The sequence below is a fragment of the Aythya marila genome, assembly GCF_965140915.1.
Source record: "Aythya marila genome assembly, chromosome: 19".
Taxonomy (NCBI): Eukaryota; Metazoa; Chordata; class Aves; order Anseriformes; family Anatidae; genus Aythya; species Aythya marila.
This window is the reverse complement of record NC_139060.1, coordinates 5,337,872-5,358,785: the sequence shown is the minus strand read 5'-3', so window position 1 is coordinate 5,358,785 and position 20,914 is coordinate 5,337,872. Positions and strand designations below refer to the sequence as shown.

Here is a 20,914-nt window from a genome sequence, read left to right as displayed (position 1 = left end):
GCACCAGCAGATGGATTCCCTGCACACCTCCAGCAGTCTGCCCCTCGAGATCCTGTCACGTTTAGCTGCTCTCTGGCTCCTGGACAAGGCCCAGAAAGGAGGGGAGATGGTTGGGATTGCAAAGCTCCAAACCCGCCCGGGTGTGGAAGGCCAAACATGGCCTGTCCCTGCAGCAGGGACCAGCAGGGTGCTGTGAGGCTGAGGACGTCTGTTCTGGTGCCCACCTCACCCCTTCCAGAGAGCTGCCAGTGCAAACAGCCCGGGGTTCAGCATGGCCAGACGCACCCTGGCACAGCATGGAGCCCATGGGTTTCTTCCTGGGGCCTCTGCCCAGCTCCTCCATCCACGGCCTGGAGCAGGAACTATGTTTGTTTCCAGAGAGCTGGAGGAATTACCTCCATGGATATACACCCCCAGAGAAGTCTAATTCCATCCAGACAAGACAGAGGTGCCTGGCTTGGCTGCTCTGGATCATCCTTCTCTGGCTGGGTTCCTGCAGGACAGGGATTTCAAGCCTCTGCTGTCCACCTAGGGCAGGTGGCTGGGGGAGAGCCCCTCAGGCACTCAAAGCACGACCTGAGCTAATGTCTGCACCAAGCACTGCACTGCTATCTCTATAATGGTAAGTGAATTCCACTGAAGTTAAATACGTACTCTACTACTGTTGCATCCTATTAAATATCCTCTTCACTATTTATAGTGAGCTCTGGGAAGCTTCAAATGTGTGTTTCTTGACGGTATATTGCAGTTATTTCTGTCTCAGGTTAATTATAATGAGGAGAAAACAGAAAAGCTTGTATATGCTGAAGTTAGCTGGAATGTGAAAGCATTTACCTGCTAAATCCCCTTCAAATAGCTCTAAAATGACAGGGCAGAGGGTATGAAAACAACTGCATTTGCTCTTTTATCCAAACACTTCCTGATGATTACAGGGTGTTATGAAAACAACTGCATTTGCTCTTTTATCCAAACACTTCCTGATGATTACAGGGTGTTCAACACAAAGGGCTGTGATTTAGAAAGGAAATTGCACTCCAGTGAAGGATTTGCTCATCTGTGATGATATTTATAATTCACGCTATCCTGGCTATAAGGAACCATCCTGCACTTTGATAGGAAATGTAAGGAGTAAAGAGGCCAGCAAGTGAGATCGGCACGACACGATGTGTTTTCAAGCACTGACCAATTCACAGCTCTGCCTTTACTCCCTGAGTGACTTTAGCAGAGCTGCTTCTCTCTCACTGCTGCTGTCCCGCACAACCTTGCACTTTGCTACAACCACTGGCTCCTCCACAGCATTTGAGGCCGACAGTAACGATGCAGTGAGTGCTGCTGAGATGTCTGGGCATGGCAGACCAGGCTCTCTGGTCCTACAAAGAGCCAAAGGTGTGTATCCACGAGGCAGGTGCTGTGGTGTAAGCCATGCTGTCCAAAACCGTATGCCGCTTGCTTGTGGCTCCAGCTCATGCTGCTGAGACATTTGTTTCATTTAGCGAGAGAAGTGTTTTGTTTCTTTTGCCTCTCCGAAAGTTTCTACACAGAATTCTCAGATCAAAGTCCTCAGAGCTCTTTTCACTGTCCCCCATGGAGTCAGAGGGAGGGATGTCCATTTCCAAGGCGTAGCTGTTTTCTGGTAGCCAAGCTGTGTTGCCTATTTTCGGCCAAACACCAGCATATTTTCACTGGGAGAATGCCAGCAGGGAATCCAAATAAAAAAAGATTTTTCCAAACATTTCTCCAACAGCTGTAATTTATTTTTTTTTTTTCTTAATACAGGATGCTAATAAAAGCCAGGTTACACCAAAACCACTGCCAGGCTAGTGCTACTGGGAGGTACTTTTTTTAAGCTGTACCAAAGGAAAAAATTCTGCATCCAACTTGTTCATTACTCAGAGAAACAGAAGCATACCCCTGCCTTCATCCTGTCCTAGGGGAGCCAAGATCAGATGTGAAGGCCATGTGCTGGACTCAGGAATGTTTGTTCAATCTCCTATTCCTTCTCCATTTTTTTCCACTATGAGGCCTTGCTCTCCTGACATTGCATTTTGCTGATCATAACCACAAGGTTTTGTTTTATGAGCTGTTATACCAGGAAAATGATATTCTTTGCACCTTATTTATTAGAAGTTGTTTGTGACAGCAAAAGATGGCTAATTAATCACTTTTCTACTCCTAGCTCCATACAGCATGATCAGCTTTGGAAGTAGAAACATAAACACAGTCCCCTACCCTTGCCAGTTTGATTCCAATATAAAGCATACAGCGAGCAGTCGCGGAGAGGAAGGGTTTCTTTTAGCTTCCTTCAGAGCTTTTTTCTCTCCCTACAGTCTTAAAGCATACTTGAGGTGGTGTTTGTGTGCAGCTAATTGGCCTGAGGAACAGCAGTATATCTTCAACGGCCCATTGACCAAAAGTGCTTGAACCAAGAGTGCTAAATTTAACTGTTCGGCTTTGCTCTGTCAATGTTGGCTCACTGGGAAGGAGAGTCATGTCTGCTGAGCACAACTATCAAGCAGCTCCCTTCAACAGCTTCCAGAAAACCAAATCAACCTGTCAAAACAGCCTGGAGCTCGAAGGTCAGCTGAAGTGTCCTTGATGTATGAAAGGTGCGGACTCAAGGTAGGGATCACTAAGGTACTGTGGTGTGGACTTGTACATGTGAACACACGCACATGCTCTGCTGCAACATAAAGGATGGAAGGATCTTGTGCTCTGTCCCCGTGTGTCGTTTTCTAGGCATAGGCATGTTGTTGGCAATGCTAATGTTGAAACATCAACGTGGAAGCAAATAAAGCAAAACCTGACTGGTGCTGTCAGTCTCCAGGCAAAATAGAGGGGAGGCCTACACATGTTTTGTTTGAAATATGCTTTAGCAGGAGAGACAGTCAGGTTTTCCCCTGGAGTGCCTAAACCTATCCTGAATCCAACCTTTGAGTACTGATGTAGGTTCTAGGTCCACCCAGTTAACATATGAGCTGAGCCAGATCTGAACTCAGCCTCCTGATGAGGACCCAGTGTCAGGGCGCAGAGAGATGATGCAGTGCAGTGGACACCAAATAGAAAGAAGGAAGAGAAACCTGGATTCAGAATTTCATTTTGTACTCATACAGAGTGTTGCTGTTACAACCCCCAGGCAGTTGCTCCAGCCCTGTGTCATGGTTTACACACCTGTGAAACAGGCAGAAGATTTTTTTTGCTGGGTACCAGTGCTTAACTGAATCTTTCAGCTAGAGTTAGAGGAAGGCAATTTAAATTAACAATAGTGATTTTATCCATTAGAAAAGGACACACACTTACCTTTCTACCAGGTGGTCCAGGGAACCCAGTCAAACCAGGTAAGCCCACATCTCCCTGTAGGAAGCAAGCAAGTCGCATTAATTTTCATCAACATTGTCCCTGTGCTTAGCACACTGTTACTAAAATTATTTTGCCTATGGTAGTACCCAGCTATTGATATTTGTGATTCTAATTGCGACTCTTCAAAAACAGAATGGATAAGAAGTGTAGATTTAAACACCATCTTTTTAAACTGGCTCATATAAATTATAAACCCAGTTAATTAGTTACAGCTGCTGCTGGAGCCCAGCTTTTTACCAGCAGAATGAATGCCTTTTTTTTTTTTTTTTAAAAAAGGCTCTCATTCAGCCACTTGCTTCATTTGCCTTTCCATAGGTGTTTAAATCTCCAAGGCAAGAAAATTCTAGCTTTTATATGCAACAAGAACAACAGATACCCCCTGCCAAATCCTGTGGTTCTGCTCTTATTGCGCTACCACGCTGGCTCAGCTCATGGCTCCAGTTCAGGTGGCTCTGTTGGTGTAAGTATTTAACCTGCCTATGTAACATGGATTGAAACTTTACAGGCTGCTCCTGGGAGAGGTTTTTCAGTGGCCTGCACTTCTGAAAAGGGATTGCATCACTTCCCAGCTGGCAAATCCAAATCATCATAGAAAGAGCACTTTGGTGTGAGAACTCTCTAACATCTGATCCATTAGCACAAGTACATTTTGGCCTCCTCTGATTAGGATCAAACCTTTAGGGTCTCTAACGCTTGGAGTATCTAGCTTGAAAATTAGGCATTGCTCCAAAGTCCTGCTGGAAATTTCTTGTTTCTATTACTGCTAACAGGAACAAAGCCTTGTTAACATGAGCTGAAAGTGATCTGGATCTCTCCCTTTCTTACATTAAGCATGCTTACAGGAGAACAGTTCCAGATTGTCCGTGTGGATGGTTTCCATGTGATGCCGTTCTGATATAGTACCCGACATTTCAAAAGGCATCTCGTGCTGTTAAGTTAAAGGCATCGTTTCAGATTTAGCCATCTCATTGTGTGCTAGTGTCACCCTCCATCTCGTGTTTGTGTGGCGTGCACTACTTCATTGCAGCATCTGGTTTCAAATGAAGGGCCTGAGCTCTTCATGGCTGATGTTTTCTATTAGCTGTGAATTTACAGCAAGGCATATGATGAAAGGAAGAGGTGCAGGCTTCTTGCCCCGAACATGAATTACGAAGTATTGTGCAGACACTACTGATAGAAGTAACTGAGGTAGGTGTTGGGAAGTTCTGATCGCTTTTCTATTCATTTCTAGACTTCTGTGAGGCCTTGCTGCTTCAGTAAAATTCACTCAGCTGTGAAACAGCAAAAAAGGGGCTCATAATTCATTGAAAGGAATTAGCAGGAGAACTCTGATCCTTAACAGTTGCTACATCCAGAAAGCAGCCACACTTCCCAGTTGTGTGTGCTTTGTGTCAATTTGATGAGACGTTGGTGGGAAGGATTCTGGTTACCACACAGCAGGATCCACACTTTGGCAGTGCAGTGGTCTGAGAAGTTCTCCTTCTCTGCCAGCGAGACAGCGAAGCTGCTCTCAGAGCAGCAGTCTGCTGCGGGCTGCGTTTGTGACGGGAGGCCATGCACTGTTCCTCAGCAAGAACATAATTTCTTTTGCCTTCAAGGCTTTAATTGCGTGTATTGGGATTGCCTCTTTCTACAGCTGCATGCCCAGAGACGGCGGTGTGTGGCTGTATCTCACACAGATGTATATCCACTGTTTAAGCACCTAGCTTAAGCAGCCGCATGCTTGCAGCAGCAGGGACTTAAGTTTGGGCTTTAGGTTACACCTAAGACAGGTAAACACCTGGATGACAAGAAGCTGTGGCAGCAAGCACTTCAGTGCACTGTGGCCACTACCTTAGCTGACTCTTTAGTCCTGAATCCAGGGTCTAAGTCTTAATTTTAAGTCCACAATCTACTTGAGTGTCTGTGTTGCTTATGGCTGCAGTACGGACCCCCTCCACATGAACACACAGGGCTTATACAATAAGTACAACACAGTCTCAATGCCTGTGCAGTCTGGTCAGTCTTACCTTCTGTCCACTGCGAGCTTTTCCAGGCGACAGCCCAGGATCTCCTTTCTGACCCTGAAACAAAAAAACTTAAATTAATGACATAATCTAAGGATCCTGCTCATAGACATTGTTTTGCTTTCACCAAGCCCCCAAATTAGAAAAACACAGTTTTATCTCTGTTTCGTCCTCGCATCTCAAGTGCTACTCCTAAAGAGCTATCCCTACAGCCCCTAGGTACAGCTCTGTTTTCCTGGGGCTGGTTTGGGTGAGTGAGTGCTGCTGCTAAAGGGTTGAGTTTTAAATAGTATTTGACAGTATTAAATTGACTAAAGAAAGGATATCTGGAAGACAGCAACGTCAGGACTTTTGATACTTATTAGACTAGACAGCTGTGATTTCTTCCTTGTCTACAAGTACCATCACAAAAATAATTACCAAGCCTATTACTGTGGCTAAACCATCCTTCTTAACAACTTCCTAGCTGCTGTTGCTTTCTTTAACTGTGGGGAATAGATGAAACTGGAGAGAAAGTTACACTAATTAGACAGCACCAGCAGCCAGAGCAATTGTGAGGCTTTCAGGCTGGCAGAGGGAAGAGGCACACTTTATCTTAAGTGGCAGTATGCATTATTTTCTTGTTCAACAACCATGACGAGAGAAAGTACAACTGAAGACCGACCTTCTGACAAACCCAGGCTGGAATTTCAGCAGCATATGAACGTCTAATTTCAGTAGATGCCTTTGAAAATCCCGGTTTAAAATCTTTAACAGTGGAAAGGTGGCGTGTGTACCTAACAGGTTAAGAGACAGAAGCAGGAAAAAGTAGAAGAGATTTGAAGCGTGCCAGATTCTTTTGGCAGGGGAGAGGTAAGGCTTAGCACACCCAGCAGCTTAGGTCTGTATAACATTGTGCTGGCACGGCCAGGACAGTATCAGGCACTGGCTGTGTAACGCCCCTGGGATCACAAACAAGTCCCTATCTCTGCATGCCACGTCGGCAGCCTGGGATTCAAAACTAACCCAAAGCACAGGACAGTTGTAAGAGGTAATTAATCTTTGTCAAGTGGAGTGCTTGGAGGGAAAGCGAGATCGTACAAAGGAGTAATAATATTTACTACCTGGCATTTCTCATTGACAGCACAAAGATCTAGCTATGGCCAGCTGATTTTCCATGCAGCATCACTGCGACGACTTCCCAGACATACTTCCCACCTTGCAGAGTGTCTGTCTCCCCTTCTCCTGCTCACCATCCATCACAAGCTGCAAGGTTCAGGGAGAGACTGCTTGGCTACGGACTGTAGGGAGCACTGCTGATTCAAGGCAGATGCGTCTGTACAGATCCTGAATGAAGGCTGCCTGCCTTCCAAGCAGTAACTGAAGTCATGCAGGCGATCTTGCTTTGCACACAGCTGCTATCAGGGCAATTCTCCCACTCTTTGAGCAGGCTGTGGGTGCTATCACTGCTTGGAAAAGATTACAGCAGTCAAGATCACAGGGTATTTGTTTCTACTCTGCAAAATGAACATACTGCTGCATGTAGACACCCACCACCCTCCACAAACGTGCTCCGTGAGATGACTCCAAGCCATGCAGAGGAATACAAGCCTCTCACATTTTTCCCTGGAAAGCTCCAGACCATGTTAGCAAGGACTGTGTCTCATACCACACTTCTATTTTCAACACTGCTGCAGTCCTCACACAGGGGGGGAGCTCGGCCACGGTGTGATCACAATTTCCTAAGATTAATCAACAAGACTGCATCAGGGCCAGAGAGGACAGATGGCTGGATGTTGAGGGCTGAGACTGAGGATTAAGTGCCCAGCTCTTCTTGTGCAGCAACTGCAACAAGAGAATGCCCCTACACCTTGTCCATCGGCACCTTGCCCACAAGCCTCTCGCTTCTCCCTTCCTCTTGTAAAGGAAGAAATTGCTTTCTTCTGTTTTTCTTCCCTACATGAGAGAAGTTGATGGCTGTGCAATTTAAACACCTCAGCTTTGCAATCCCACTAACAGTATTCCAAACATCAGAGGCATCAGAGTCAAACCATTCACTAAAAGGAAAATTCAACTTTGCCTCACACTGTAACAAGAGAGATTTATCCAGAGCAGCTAACTAAGCAGAACATACCAACATCTGAGGCAAAGGCTTCTGGATAAGAAACACAAACCCAACTCTTGTAGTGCCTTTGGAAAACACCCTGCTGGACAGGTAACTTCCCTCCCGGTCCCAAACACTCCTAGGACATCCCCAGAGCTGCATCTATTCATTAGCAAGAACGCCCCTCCTGCTCCCCCCAGCAGGTTACAGATCCCACAGCCAGCATCCCCAGCCAAATATATGTCTGCATCTGCTTAAGAGGTTATCTGCTACAATCAGTCTTTTCTAATTAGATGCAACAGCAATGTTGCAACTGCCAAGGACAAAAAAATGAAATGCCAAGAAGTGGCAGGAAGGCCTCTTTAAAGTGTTGCACGTTATAAATCGCTGAGAAAAGCAGGATGAGCTTATTTCTCGGGTGGCACAAGTGGGTGTACTGCCACTGAAGTCAGTGGAAGCGTGCCCAAACAGATCGGTGGGAATTTGGCTCAACAGCTACATACAGCTCTGTGTAAAGCGAGCTAAGTTCAAGCTTAGCTTGCTCAGTACAAGGGCCTGTGAGTGCTCAGCTCCAGCCACCAGAACAAGGTGTGCTCTGCACAGGATGGATTCAGAAATAAAGCCAGTCTGACAACACAACACCAGTGCTCGCCAGCACAATGCACCCAGAGAAAAGATGCACACGGACATCTCAGGCAGCTGCAGCACTGAATCACATCCCCTGTACGTAGGCATTGACCGACCTTGTGAGTGCTCTGTTAATTCAGCTCATAAAAACTGTGCTCTTGGGTTACTTCCTAAGTGACAACGACTTGGTGTTAGTCATAATTTCCAAGCTGTACCTATCTGATAAGTTCAGTTTCCTTTCCAAGTTGCTCCTTTTTTTCCCTGTTATTAATGGTTGTCCAGGGAAGACCTGGCCCTGCTGGCACTGCCACTTGAAGGCTCCCAGCACAAATTCTGGTTGGGGCTGCCCTTCACAATCCATAATTTTGGCCATGGGCTGGATGTGCTAAGAAGATACCAGGTGCAGGTTTGTCAAGCCTGGTGAAGGGAATTGGTATTTAAAATGTAAGGAGGTGAAATACCTTTTTTTTCTTTTTCTGTGACTACTAGCTTCTGGGACTGGTGTAACACCTAAGAACTTAAGGCAAGAAGGGAAGACAAAGCCCTGGCAACTGATACACATCTTCTAAGAGCTGCTTCACATGCAAAGGTCTTGCAAATGTGGCTTTGCAGGCTCTAGAAGCTACTAGAGGTGGAGTTACACCTGGGCCCGGGCTGAGCTCTCAGATCCCTTTGCAAACTCAGTGCTTCTTGTGACAAAGCCTCACGGAGAACAGTCTGATCCTGCAAATGGTGCCTGGGTAAAATTACACTACGTAGTACAGACTGATGGCACCAGATCGCTGCTGCCGCCTGCTACAGCCATCCCCCAGCTGAGGGCTTCTGCTGCCAGACAGACTGTTCAGCAGGACGGGGGGAAATACCTATAGGAAGTTTTAATTTCTAATAGGAGGCCAGCTGAATATAGCTTTATTACAGCCAAATGATGTTTTCTGACAAGGTATTGGACTGAAGTCCAAAAAAAAACCCCAAAAAACTATAGCATAAAAAAACAGTTTGATTGCACAGATTGGATCAGGCTGAATTTGCAGGCCTGGAAGTTAGGTAAAAAGGACTTTGATTTGACTTGTAAAACTCAGCAAGTGTGATCTGGAAATCACTGATGGAGAATAAATGCAGAACACTGAGATATAGAACTTTTACGGCCTCACTTTGCAGGCCATATAGCCATACTTCAGAATTTAAAACAGCTGCTGCTCACCACCACGTCTCCAGTGCCTAATTTTTAATCGCATAATGGCAGCACGCCAGGTTTCCAGAATCTTTTTCCCAGAGCATCAGCAGTGCTTCTAACGGCTCTGCCTACTGATGAGATCATAAAAAGAAAGGAATCTTGCTTGCACCTTTCTCTGTGTTTGGCTGAAACATCCTGCAGCTTCCTTGTTAGTGAAAACCTCTACGAAGCTCTGCCCCTTGAAACTCAACGACAGTTTGGCCCCAGAAAGGCATTACGAGACATAAATCTATTCCCGTGTAACCGATGACACCAAAACAAAGCAAACAAATTTCCCAAGAACTTCACAGACTTTGGGCAGCAAAAAGTCTTGGACGCAGGAACAAGCTGGGAATTCAAACACCTTTCTGCAGGATTTTGCAGCAGACTGAATTAGCTCCCCTTTGGAGCTGAATGTGTGTGAACATCCCCGGGCAAGGGCAGGGGCCTGGCAGTGGGGATGCCCCCAGCACCATGGGGGGACACGTGCACAGGATAAAAAGGGCAGAACATGGGGTTCTGGCACTGACACCTCACAGGTGACTCACAGATGAGGACATCTAGGAGCAAGCAGTTTGGGAAGAGTGCTGGCTGCCCAGGAACTGTGCAGATGGAAGGAGAAGTGAGGGACCTTCAGGAGGGGGAAGGCAGAGGAGATGTGGGTGCTGCCGGCCCCCCACTGCTGTGTGGATGCGCAGGCAGATGAACAGGCCACAAAATCCATGAGAAATAAAGTGAGCAAATCAGGACGTGGGGCGACTTTGTGAGTGGGAGGCTTCCGCTGCCCTCATCTCAGCAAAGCAGCGTGCTCCCTAGCACAGAGCGAGCTTCAGCGGGATCCTAATTAGGCAGTGTTTGAAATTAGGGAGAACCAAGAACGAAGGCGCACAGCGGGGTCTCCTGCAGGCACAGGAAAAGGCTTGTGCTGTGCTGCTGGAGGGCCTGTGCCGAGCAGAGGGGAGGGGATAAATGGCTTCAGCTTCTCCTCGTTTTGTGTGGGGCAGGACGAAAAAAGGCTGAACTTCCCCTATTGGTACGTCTCTGAAATGAGAAAGCAACAGCTCTGAGAAGGCAAAACTCCTCATGCCAACGAATACTTACTTTCAGGCCTGGGGGGCCAGGTAAGCCAGGGTTTCCGTGGGGACCTGGGGGACCCTAAAAAACACAACAAACACAAAACGTTAGTCAAGGGGCAGATGTCCACGGCAGTCACAAGAGATGCAGGAGGCCAGACCTGCCAGCACTGGGACACAGCATTAGCGGGGCCCTCCCTGGGAGCCCACGGGTGGTAACAGCACCCACCCGTTCCTCACCTGTACAGAAGGTGACATTTACTTATCCCCACAAGATACATGCCAATGAGGCGATTCAGTGACACCAAACATCCCATGGCCAGGAACAGGAGCTACCTGGGGTCAGGGGAGGGAAAGCTGCGCAAGAAGTCCCAGCAAAAAGGGATGGAGATAGGCAGAGGGCAGAGGAAGGGCATGGGGGTGGTAACAAGTTGTTTTTTGGTGAAAATGGAAGAGAACAGAAGTAGTTACAAAAAGGAAAATTTTAATTGCTTGGCTATTTATTTAAGATGAGCTCTTTTCCCCTACAAGGCAAACAGATTTTTGTCTTTAGAGGCCTGGAAGAGAACGGATGGCAGGACAGTAAAATGGGAGGTGAGGAGACAGGACCCCGTTTAAACCATTTAACTTGGCATTCTTGCATAGGTCTCAGAAGCCATTGACACTGTCAGGGTATCCACCTTAGGTCACACACACCGGTATCTCCTTTTACATCATGTTTTAAAAGCACTCTGCATATTTTCCGAAGCCTATTTAAGGAATTATCTGGAATAAGCAGCTAAGAATAGTTTATCCTGGGATTGTATATAGCACAAAAGATCTGTTAACCTTTCAGGCAGAAGTAATAATAATTCTAAGTCCTCTTGAACGCGTTCCTGGGAGATGAAACAACCTGAAGATTCAATTCCAAGGGCTCCTGTTCTGCCAGCACTGTGTGAGCTTTACACCACCGTCAGGAGCACTTTAATGTACCCTCCAGCTAGGAGGAATACAGGCTGGGGGATAAAAAGCCAGTCAAGTGCTTTCTCAGTAAGCTGTAGTATTTCCAATAAGCACTTTAGCATATGTAGGGCCAAAATCTTCAGGATCTGATTTCCGAGGAAGATCGCTGCAATTAAACATGCGACTGCCAGCCAAGTTCAGTGCCCCTGCCCTCTTTTGAAAGAGTATCAGTGGGCTAATGTTTATTCAGTTTTATTTTTACTACACTGTAATAGAAAATAAAGGCTTTTTTGTCTAGCTATTGTATCTTGCGGTATAGACAGTTGATGAGTGCTCAGCACTATTTCACAACCCATGCTGCTCTGCTGTAACAAGCTGTTCAATTAAAAGGCTGAGACTGAACTTTTCAAAGGACATTTTTTACCCAAATACTTTTATTGTCCCATTCTTAATTTCCTCCCAAATTTTCAACCGGAAATTCTCTGATAGTTTAGCCTGGCTGTGAATTTTCAATGAAACTGAAAGAACTTTAATTAAAATTAAGGACTTGGAATGACAAATTATCATCTGAAAACCCATATAACTGCTGCAACCACAGCACACGGGCACCCAGTGGTCTTGAATAACTTCATCTCCCCAGTAAAACACGGCATCATCTGTCCACTTCACTGGGTGGGATGCAGAGACTTCACGTTTTGCCTAAGGTGGTTCAGCAAGCCTGTAGTAGCAAAAGCACCTGAACCCAAGTCTTCCAGGTCCTAAATATGGATGAAAATCAATACAAGTGGCAGAAACCAGAACAGGAAAGCCTTTATAAAGGATGAGTTCCTAAAAAGCACTTACACATAAGCAATAATCTAGGTAGCACTGAACAGGGTTCATAAATTTAGGCTACTGCTAGATTTGAGGAGGGAATTCAGCTGTTATTCAACTTCGAAGTCGGCAGCTTGGCTCTAAGCCCACGTCAGTGCAGTTAGCTGAAATCTGTGCTCCACCATAGCCTGGGGCAGGCTTATAACAGCGTCAGACTGGAGGGAACAGCTTGGTGTGACTCCTAGCTGACAGGGAGAGTTTCCAGGAGGAAACCTGGAACATGGGAAGCTCGGCCGCCCACCCAGAGCTCCTGGATAGGAGACGAATCGTTCCTCCAGCCAAATTTGGTGCAGTGCTTCCAGAGCTAAACCAAAGCACAGCGACATAATCATAAAAAAGTCTTAAACAGAAGTGGAACTGTAAAGGAGGAAAGACTGGAGAAAGCATCTGGTCCCAGTATTCAGGGATAAAATGTGTGATTATGAAAAAACCAGGCTCCTGACATACAAGATGAAGGCTTTAACACCGAATTCAACGAGACTCGTAGTGTGTAATCCGAGCAGAGGATGATCAGAACCCCATCCTGTTCCCAAAGACCAATGTGGTCTCATCCTAGCGAGAAGCAGCCACATCCTGCTGATGGGGTGATGGTGGGAAGTCCAGCCTGGCACACCAGTGACTGCCGGAACCAAATCTGGGGGCTGTGCTAGACATTTTAAACTGCTCTCGTAACTGCGGAGAGAAAAGGGTGTAGCCTGGCAGGAGTCCTAAAAATGGTAAAAATAACTGATCTTGATGTGTTCCAACATGGTTAGTCCTGAATCTATGCTTACACCCACATTCTTGGCAGAGTTGGAAGATGCAGCGTGGTACAGTTAGCTGGGCTGAGTAACAAAAGGTACGGGACAGCATCCGCCTCGGGAGCTGTTAGCAGTACGAAATCTGAACTGACAGGCCTTATAAATTAATCCACACACTGATCTGCAAACCCCAGTAAAAGTCATCGTGCCCCCGAGCTCCCCACCCTTGCTCTATTAAACCCTGCCCAATGCTGGTTCCTCTCCTCCTGCTGTGCCCAGCACAACTGCCTGCCTGCAGCCGGTGCTCCCCGAAATAGCCCCTGTTCCATGGAGAAGCCATTCAAGAGTTAATTGCTTTGTAGGTCTACAGCTAATTGCTATATTCTACTCAGGCTGTCCTGGATTTAATTCAATTCCCCACTCATATCTAGAAATGAGGATCCTCCTAAATATATTTATCATCATTATACTAGTTTTGTTTCTCTTTTCTACACACAGGATAGGACAACGCTGAGACCACTGGGTCAAAAAATCCCACAGCACGTTACTATTTGCAAATGCGCCTTTACCCACCTTCTTTGACTCCTTTATAACTGCTGAAACAACCCAGCCTAGTGACAAGCTGCCTTGCATCGGAAATCGCCCAAAAGCTGCACCACAAATTCCATGGAAAATGTTATCAAGGGGCAGCAGCAGCCCAAGGCTCTGCAGCAGCGAGGACAGAACAATCCCCGAATGTGTTCTCCAAGTGAGGAGGGTTTCCCAAAGGTGACGTGTTTGTAATCTCCCTGGAATGTCTTTCCCGTGAACGAGAGCCACTTGAGAACGGCGCTGCACCATCCAGCTCCTCGGGGTGACGTGCCTGGAGATGGGACCCTGCTCACAGAAGCGCTTTTATGTGTAGTGTTTCACAGCCCACAAAAATTAACAAAAGTGGGACTGTGCACAGCTGCCCCCATCCCTTCAGCAGTCACAAGGCGGGGGGAAATACCCTCCAAACTCCTGCTAAATGCTGGAAGGCTTCAGTCAGAGGAATGACCACTCATTCAAAACCCATTATGTCTTGAGGTTTCACTGAGTAAAGCGACTTCTTTGCTCCTGACCTGCAGATCCCACTCTGACCTTTGGCTCACTGAAAAATGAGCTAAATATTTATAGTGAAGCCAAACAAACACTTCTTTTCAGAAACTGGAAAATCTTCCTCACGGAATGAGGATACCGGGGAGCCTGAAGAGCTGACTAAGTTCTTGCTTGTTTTAGGGGGGAAGCCCTGCATTTTGAAGGAAAGGGAGACTTTCTGCAACCACAGGCCAAATGTAACAGGGACGTGTTATACTGGTACCCTGCAATCTCTCAAGCTGCTACGGTTCACAGCAGGATGGTAAGGGCATCCCAGAGCATCAGTGAATGCTCGTGTGCTTCCTTCACCCATCCTTTTGGGTTTGTGCTGCAGTGGGCTGAGAGGCTGGAACAACTGCAGCATGCCAGGCTTTGGGGCCTTATTCCAAATTGTGCCTCCGGCCTTCTGTGTGGCCGTGGGTAAAACACCTCCCTTGGGTAAAACGCTCCCCTGGTACCTGAGAGCTCACCTGTCTGAACGGGAGGCTGACTTCCAGTGGGACTTGGCTCCCTACGTTATTTAGGAGCTCAGACCATGGCTCTTTCTTGCTGCCCTGGGAGTGAAGCCAACAACTGGACTCCTGTCACATGTCGACTTTGGTCTCCATCACACAGGAGGAGGACAAATAATAAGGATCTCCTTTACACCGGGGGGGGGACGACAAATAACAAGGGCCTATGAAGCACTTGTCCGAAAAGCACCAGTTAAAACCACGTACAACGTTTTGCAGGATTCTCTGCAGTCAAATCAAGTTGTGGGCACTTTTCTGGCCTAATTAAACCAGTGAGGACTGCAATGAGCCACAGTCTGTGACCAACACAAAGATGCTGGCAGCCCAGCACATGGGCAGCCCTGCAGCGAAGCTGCTCGAGGCCGGGGTGAGGCGGAGAAGCTCCGGCAGCACAGCAGCCACGGCTCCAGAGGGAGCCCCTTGTTGGCAGCTGCTTGCAGAGCTTGTTAGCACAGCTCCGCCAGCAGAATCCAGCCCAGCTGCCACCTCCCCGCTAAACCTTGGTGTTTGAAGGAGTGTAAAGGTCACCAAAAAAAACTGCTCCAGGCTGGAGTGTGATGCACAACCTGCACTGAGCTGCTTTGGGGGCTGTGTGCGTGCCTGAGTGATGCTGCTTGGAAAACGCATCCCACCTTGTGCCTGGCAAAGTGCGTCCACATCACAGGAACCTGGGGAAAGCCTTCCCTGCTAAAACTGCCTCCCCTCCAACAGGCACTTTAACAGGCAGCATTTTAACTCCTTTCCCTTGGAGTCAGTCCCTTTTGCAACAGGGAGAAAGAGAAACACTCGGCTTGTATTTAATAAACCTCTCTGCCTTCGTGGTTGCAGAGGGGGGCATGCATCCTGAATGTCTCTCAACAGACCTCTGATTCTGAGTGATAGGCTGTACAACTGATTTAATTGTCTTAAAATGGGGGGGTCAACATTTAAAAATCACGGAAATGGCATTTTCAAGAAGACTGCTGCTCCCCACTTGGCTTCTAAGCCGTGCTGCACTTGAGCACTGAGATGCGCCCAAACCCAGCCTCCTTCATGCTATTACAGACTGGCATTTGTTACTGTAAACCAGGGCATTTGCTTACATGGAGAGCAACGTTCTGACTCTGCATGAGTCCAGAGAGATTTATCTGCTGGAAACCAGGAGGCAGAGTCATGGCTTCAGCCAGCTTTTCTTACAAACTGTCGCTGACCACAGTCTCACCCTCGACGCAAAGGCTAAGCTGAGCTTTCATTTTACTCTGACCAATATGAGGAGAGAAAAGGAAATAAAACAGAGGCGATACAGAATTCAAAGGAGTAGAAATACTGCGCTACATCAGCAAGACAGACACTTTATGGACTTCACAGCTACAGAAGGTCATGAGTCAATTGCTGCAGCTAGATTTTCAAATAAGCCAAGTTACTGTACAGGCATTAATAATGTAGAAATTATGCAAGCTACAACAAGGGCAATTATGTCTCATGCTCTAGGCCATAGACTGCATTGGTGACAAGAAGAAATCCATCCTTTCCCCTGGCACCCAGCTCTGCAAGTTGCACACAGTACTCACCCCCACCTCGGGAGGTCCAAGCTTGGCCTGGAGCCTCACGGGACACCTCATGGGCTGCCCTTGGGCTGGGCTGGTGTAAAAATTGTGTGGCTGCTTCGTTTGAAGAGCAAGTAAAGCAGAGGTAGAACATCCCCCCGGCCGTGTTGCACGTTTATTTTTAAGTGAGTCATGCACAACAAAAGCAAAAGATGCAAGAATTCCCCTAAGCATGTCTTAGTTTCTGGCAGTTCCTCTTCCTTGCAGTTAAATCTTTAAACCCTGAAGAGCCACGGGAAAAAAAAAATACTAGAAACGTGTTGCAAAGTCAAAATATCTTACGCACAGAGCAGTTCTGTCTCCAGTGCTCCAGGCCAGACATTTACAGAGTGACCCTTTTGCCCCCTCCCAAAATTAGCACAGCCTCTTTGCAGCAGCCTGAGCCAAGCCAGGCTCAGCTGTGCTGAGCACTTCCTAACTGGGAACTCTTTTCTGGGCTGATTCTCAGCACCTTTGGCAGGGACTGAGCTCAGAAATCCTTTGTTGCTCATTGTCTTTCAGGGGATTGTCTTAAATATAGGATGGAGCATGCCACGGCTGGGGAGTAACACTGAGTTGTGACATGGTTTCCACAATGTTTTTTTTCCTTCTAGAAAAACTCGAGTTTTGGTAGGTAGTGGAATTCAGAGCTAGAGGTGAAAGCTGGTCATTCATACAGGCAGGGGATGCAGCTGGGGCTCCAGACACAGAATTTGTGTACACACCACAGGATTGCAAAAAGTAACACCAAACACCCCCTGTGAGCAGTGAGTTGGGTTAAGACCAAACTCTCAGCCTTAATGGGGACTTGCTAATAAAGGCAAACTCCAGGCCATCTGCCGATGTGGTCGCTGTTCAGACATTGGTAAGCAGAAGACGTTGGAGCTGCATAACCAGTTGTGCTGATATTTCACCAAAGAACACGATCATAGAATCGTTTAGGTTGGAAAAGACCTCTAAGATCATCTAGTCCTGCCTTTAACCTAGCACTGGAACACCCGTATCTGATGTGGAATGCTTTGTTTCAAGCCTGATGCTATCTAGTGCCCTATGCTTACAGCCTCAGTCAGCGTTCAGGTCTGTTGATATCCATGTCTGTGCTGCAGTTGGTCCTGCAGACCTTTATTATTATTTTTTTTCCTGTTACAGAAAGGAGGTGCATTTATCTTTACCAGTTGCTGCAAGATCTCACAGGACTGTAACAAGTGTCCTCGGGGAATGCACAACCCTCTAGCTCTTAGCCTCTTGGTTGTTCTTTAAAGACATTACATAGGGCTGAGTTTGAGCCAAGTATGTGTGAGCAAATCTCCCTCTGCTGCCAGGCCAGGATGCTGCCTGGATCACAAATCCAAATATTCCCTTATTTCAGCCTCAGACACTTACATCTGTTGGATTCCCAACCCACATCAGTGCAGCGCTCAGGAAATGTGCTCCACGACCATACCTTGCAGGACAGCACACTGCTGCCACGAAAATGTGCCAACAGTTAACCGTATCGAGGTAGGGCACGCTGCCCAGCTTTGAGAGACTATTTCTGCAGCTAGGCCAACGCAGAAAGCTTTTCTCACATAGCACAGCTAGCTGCTGCACTCAGCTCCAGGCGTTTCCTCAGCATGGCATCCACTGCTCAAAGATCTGCACCAGACTTTAGTGTGGGGAGGGAAGAAAAGTCAGGAATTTGCAACAGATCTTGTAGGACAGCTTAGGTGTTTTGTTCTAGATCTTGAAAATGAGTCAGAGAGCAGGTCTCTGGTTTGGGAAACACAGAAGTTTGCCCTTGCTACTGAGTCCTTGATCTTAGACCATGGTCCTACTACTGAAGGCACAGTGACAGCGAAGGACTGCAAAGGAAACAGTCTAGGAAGAGTGGAGAACAGGCAAAAAGCAGCCGAAGCCAGTACCAGCAAGTTTGCAAGAAGGAAGGGATCCCGAAGACCAAATGAGAGATGGGGCTCCTCATCCTTCTGACAGCCATTTGGAAACATTCATCCCCAGCTTTGCTGAGGTCAAACCTTAGCTCAGCGAGGCTGCAGATCACCAAGCTGTAGCATCCTGAAAGCCTTTAGCATGGAAGGGGAGAAAGGAAGAAGGGCAGACCTCAGCAGTGGGGCTTGAAGCAATCCCTGCTCAGCCAGAGGACCACACACCAGCCCTTGGAGCAGTAGGACACGTGGATACAAGTACAGATGGAAAGAAACAGAAGTTTTTAAACCACTCACCCGGGAACCTCTCTTGCCAGGTGGTCCTGGTAAGCCCGGCAGACCTGGGGGACCCTAAAAAAAATAAAAATAAGCATTACTGACAGCTCTACATCAGGATATTGCTCCTGACTGCTTCAGAAATACCCATAACGCAACCATTTGGAGAAAACCTGTTGACATGGACCATGTAATGATAAGGCCAGAATCCACCTTCAATTTATACTATCACTGTAAGGGGCTAAAAGCCGTGCCCATAACATCTGCAGAAGCACGTATTTCCACAGAGCAGAGACAGAGCGTTCACATCTCTCTGCTGAGAGCCACATTTCCCTGAGCACAGCCATGTTTCACACTTCCAGCTTCCTGGACCCGTGCTGGAAGGCAGGGGTAACACAACTGCCTCCCAGCCCCAGTTTCCTGCTCCATGCTGGCACACAGCAGCAGTGACGTGTTAGCACCTTGGCGAGGGTGGGCTGGAATAAACCATGGGTTCCAACACACACTGCCTGAGGGTGTACTGGTATTGTCAGCTCCGACACGAGTTGCCACCTAATTGCACCCAAGCACTTCATATTTTAAAGCAGCGTGTTATAAAATGTAATAAAATTGGTGTCGGTGTTGGGAATTCCTAAGCATGGCTCTGAAATACAGGAGAGGTGGAAGGAGACGGGTCAGAAAAGCGGGGGCTCTTGTAAGGGGGTGAGAACAAGCTGGAGATATTCAGCTGCCCAGCTGCACGCTGATCTGAAACAGGTTAGGAAACAACATTTAACCAGCGAGGTCTGAACTTCTTGGAATTTATTCATTTATGTATTTATTTATTTTTTTCAATGGACTGGAGAATTCCGATTTCTGGAGAGCCGCTTGCAACTGCTAATAGCTCTGCAAAACGCCTTTCCCCCCAAGCCAAACATGGCTAACAACAATAGCTGTTAATTAAAGCGTCTCCCAGAGGATTTATATTCTAGTAGCTGGTTACAAAAGCTGGGCTTTCAGTGCATTCAGGGAGGACAGAGGTCCAGAGCAGGCGGCTGAAGGATGTTTGGAAGGCGGCCTGAGCTCTCCAAGGCACAGTGGTGAGGGAGCAGCGTGCTGTGGGGAATTTGGGTGCAGTGCACAGAGCAGGTGCTGCTCGTGCCCTGAGACCACACAGTGCCGACACGGCCTCGCTTCCTTCCCAGCAGCTTTTCCCTGCAGAAACGCAATGCCCGACAGCAGGGCCCGCTGCAGGGCTGACCCCGTTGCTACTGAAGGGCTTCCAGGCAGAACTGCTCAGGCTCTGCTGCGCGTTGCTGGCCCTGAGGAGCGGAAAGTTCACGCTCTCCAGTCGTCAAGTGCGGGATTTAGTAACAAAAACAAACCCTGGAGATCCCTACCCGAAGGCTCCTGCCCAGCCTAAGACTGCAAACAGAGAAAACCTGCCCGAACCATACAGGTAACTCACAAAGGAACACTCCCCTGATGTTACCAGCCTCAGGTACAGCGGGTAAGCAATAAACTATTGGTGTAAGAGAGAGATTTTAAAAGACATCCAACCAAACCTCAGGACAGTAGGGAAAAGCCAGAGGGAAGAGTAAACAAAGCCCAGGGCAAGTCTCTCTCTGTGCTAGTAATTTGACAGGACATCAAATGAACCAGAACGTTTCTTTCTGTAGTTATTTCTATCTGCTGTAAAAACATCAAAAAAAATGACTGATTTAGAGGTGTAAAAGCCTACAGAGGACGGAACAGCTAATGCCCTGCTCTGAGACACGCGAGGATGCACTTCTACTGCTCTTGCTCACTGCTGCTACCCAACACTGCTCCCCGTCCTGGAGATTTCCAGCCTCTGTGGCCTGGGACACTTTATCTGACCCCTCTGCGAGCTGCTTGCTGCTGGCTGACACAGTATTACTGCTCCTTGTATCAACAACCCTCACTGATACAGCCGACCCTCATTTTAGCAATACACACAACTTTTTAATTTGCCATTGTGCCAGCTCAGGGCTCCGCACATAACACAATTATGCAGCTGTGCAAATAGACACAATTGTACTATTTTTTTAAGCCCCACGCATAATTGTGCTCCAGAATCCAGGCTTTTATTAAAAAAATCCCCTTGCCCTTTCAGTTGGGAAGATAACTATCAGAAGATGAATGCAACTGATGTAGTGACAGTTAATGGAGTTTACCAAAGATTAATTCAAGTCCTTAACCTCTTCTCCACCAAAAAACTTCAGGGAGATGTGAAAGAGAAGATGCAACTGCCTGAGAAATGTGTTCCTGCATACCAGACTCGAGGTGACCTCTTCTACCTTCCTGCTAACAGCAGCTGCAATTGCACTTGGCCACTTGAGTTAAAATGTTCTCCAAAAACGTGTGCTGTTCAGAACACAATGAAGCTAAAAAAAAAATACAGAGTTAACACCTGCACTGGAGCGGGGATACAGAGTTAGCAGATAGCTGGGGCAGCACAGAAGGAGCTGTGCAGAATTCTGGAGTCCCTTCCACTTTGCTTCAGTTTAATTTGCTGCCTTTCCTTCAACCTCTTTTCCTCTCGTGAAGAGCATGGCAACAGATAAATAAGCAAGGCAAGGTGGAGATGACGGGGGTAGCTGGATGAA

At 47.2% G+C, this 20,914-nt stretch overlaps 1 protein-coding gene across 1 annotated transcript in view; it reads right to left on the bottom strand.

Moving 5' to 3' along the window:
* Window positions 1-20,914, bottom strand: part of COL27A1 (collagen type XXVII alpha 1 chain) — a 148,955-nt gene that overhangs the window by 106,239 nt on the left and 21,802 nt on the right. Inside the window, exons 4-7 of the mRNA XM_082775483.1 lie at window positions 18,330-18,383; window positions 10,388-10,441; window positions 5,367-5,420; window positions 3,298-3,351 (exon numbers count right to left, since the gene is read on the bottom strand). Coding sequence (XP_082631609.1) covers window positions 3,298-3,351; window positions 5,367-5,420; window positions 10,388-10,441; window positions 18,330-18,383 — 216 coding nt within the window. The remainder of the gene's footprint in view (window positions 1-3,297; window positions 3,352-5,366; window positions 5,421-10,387; window positions 10,442-18,329; window positions 18,384-20,914) is intronic.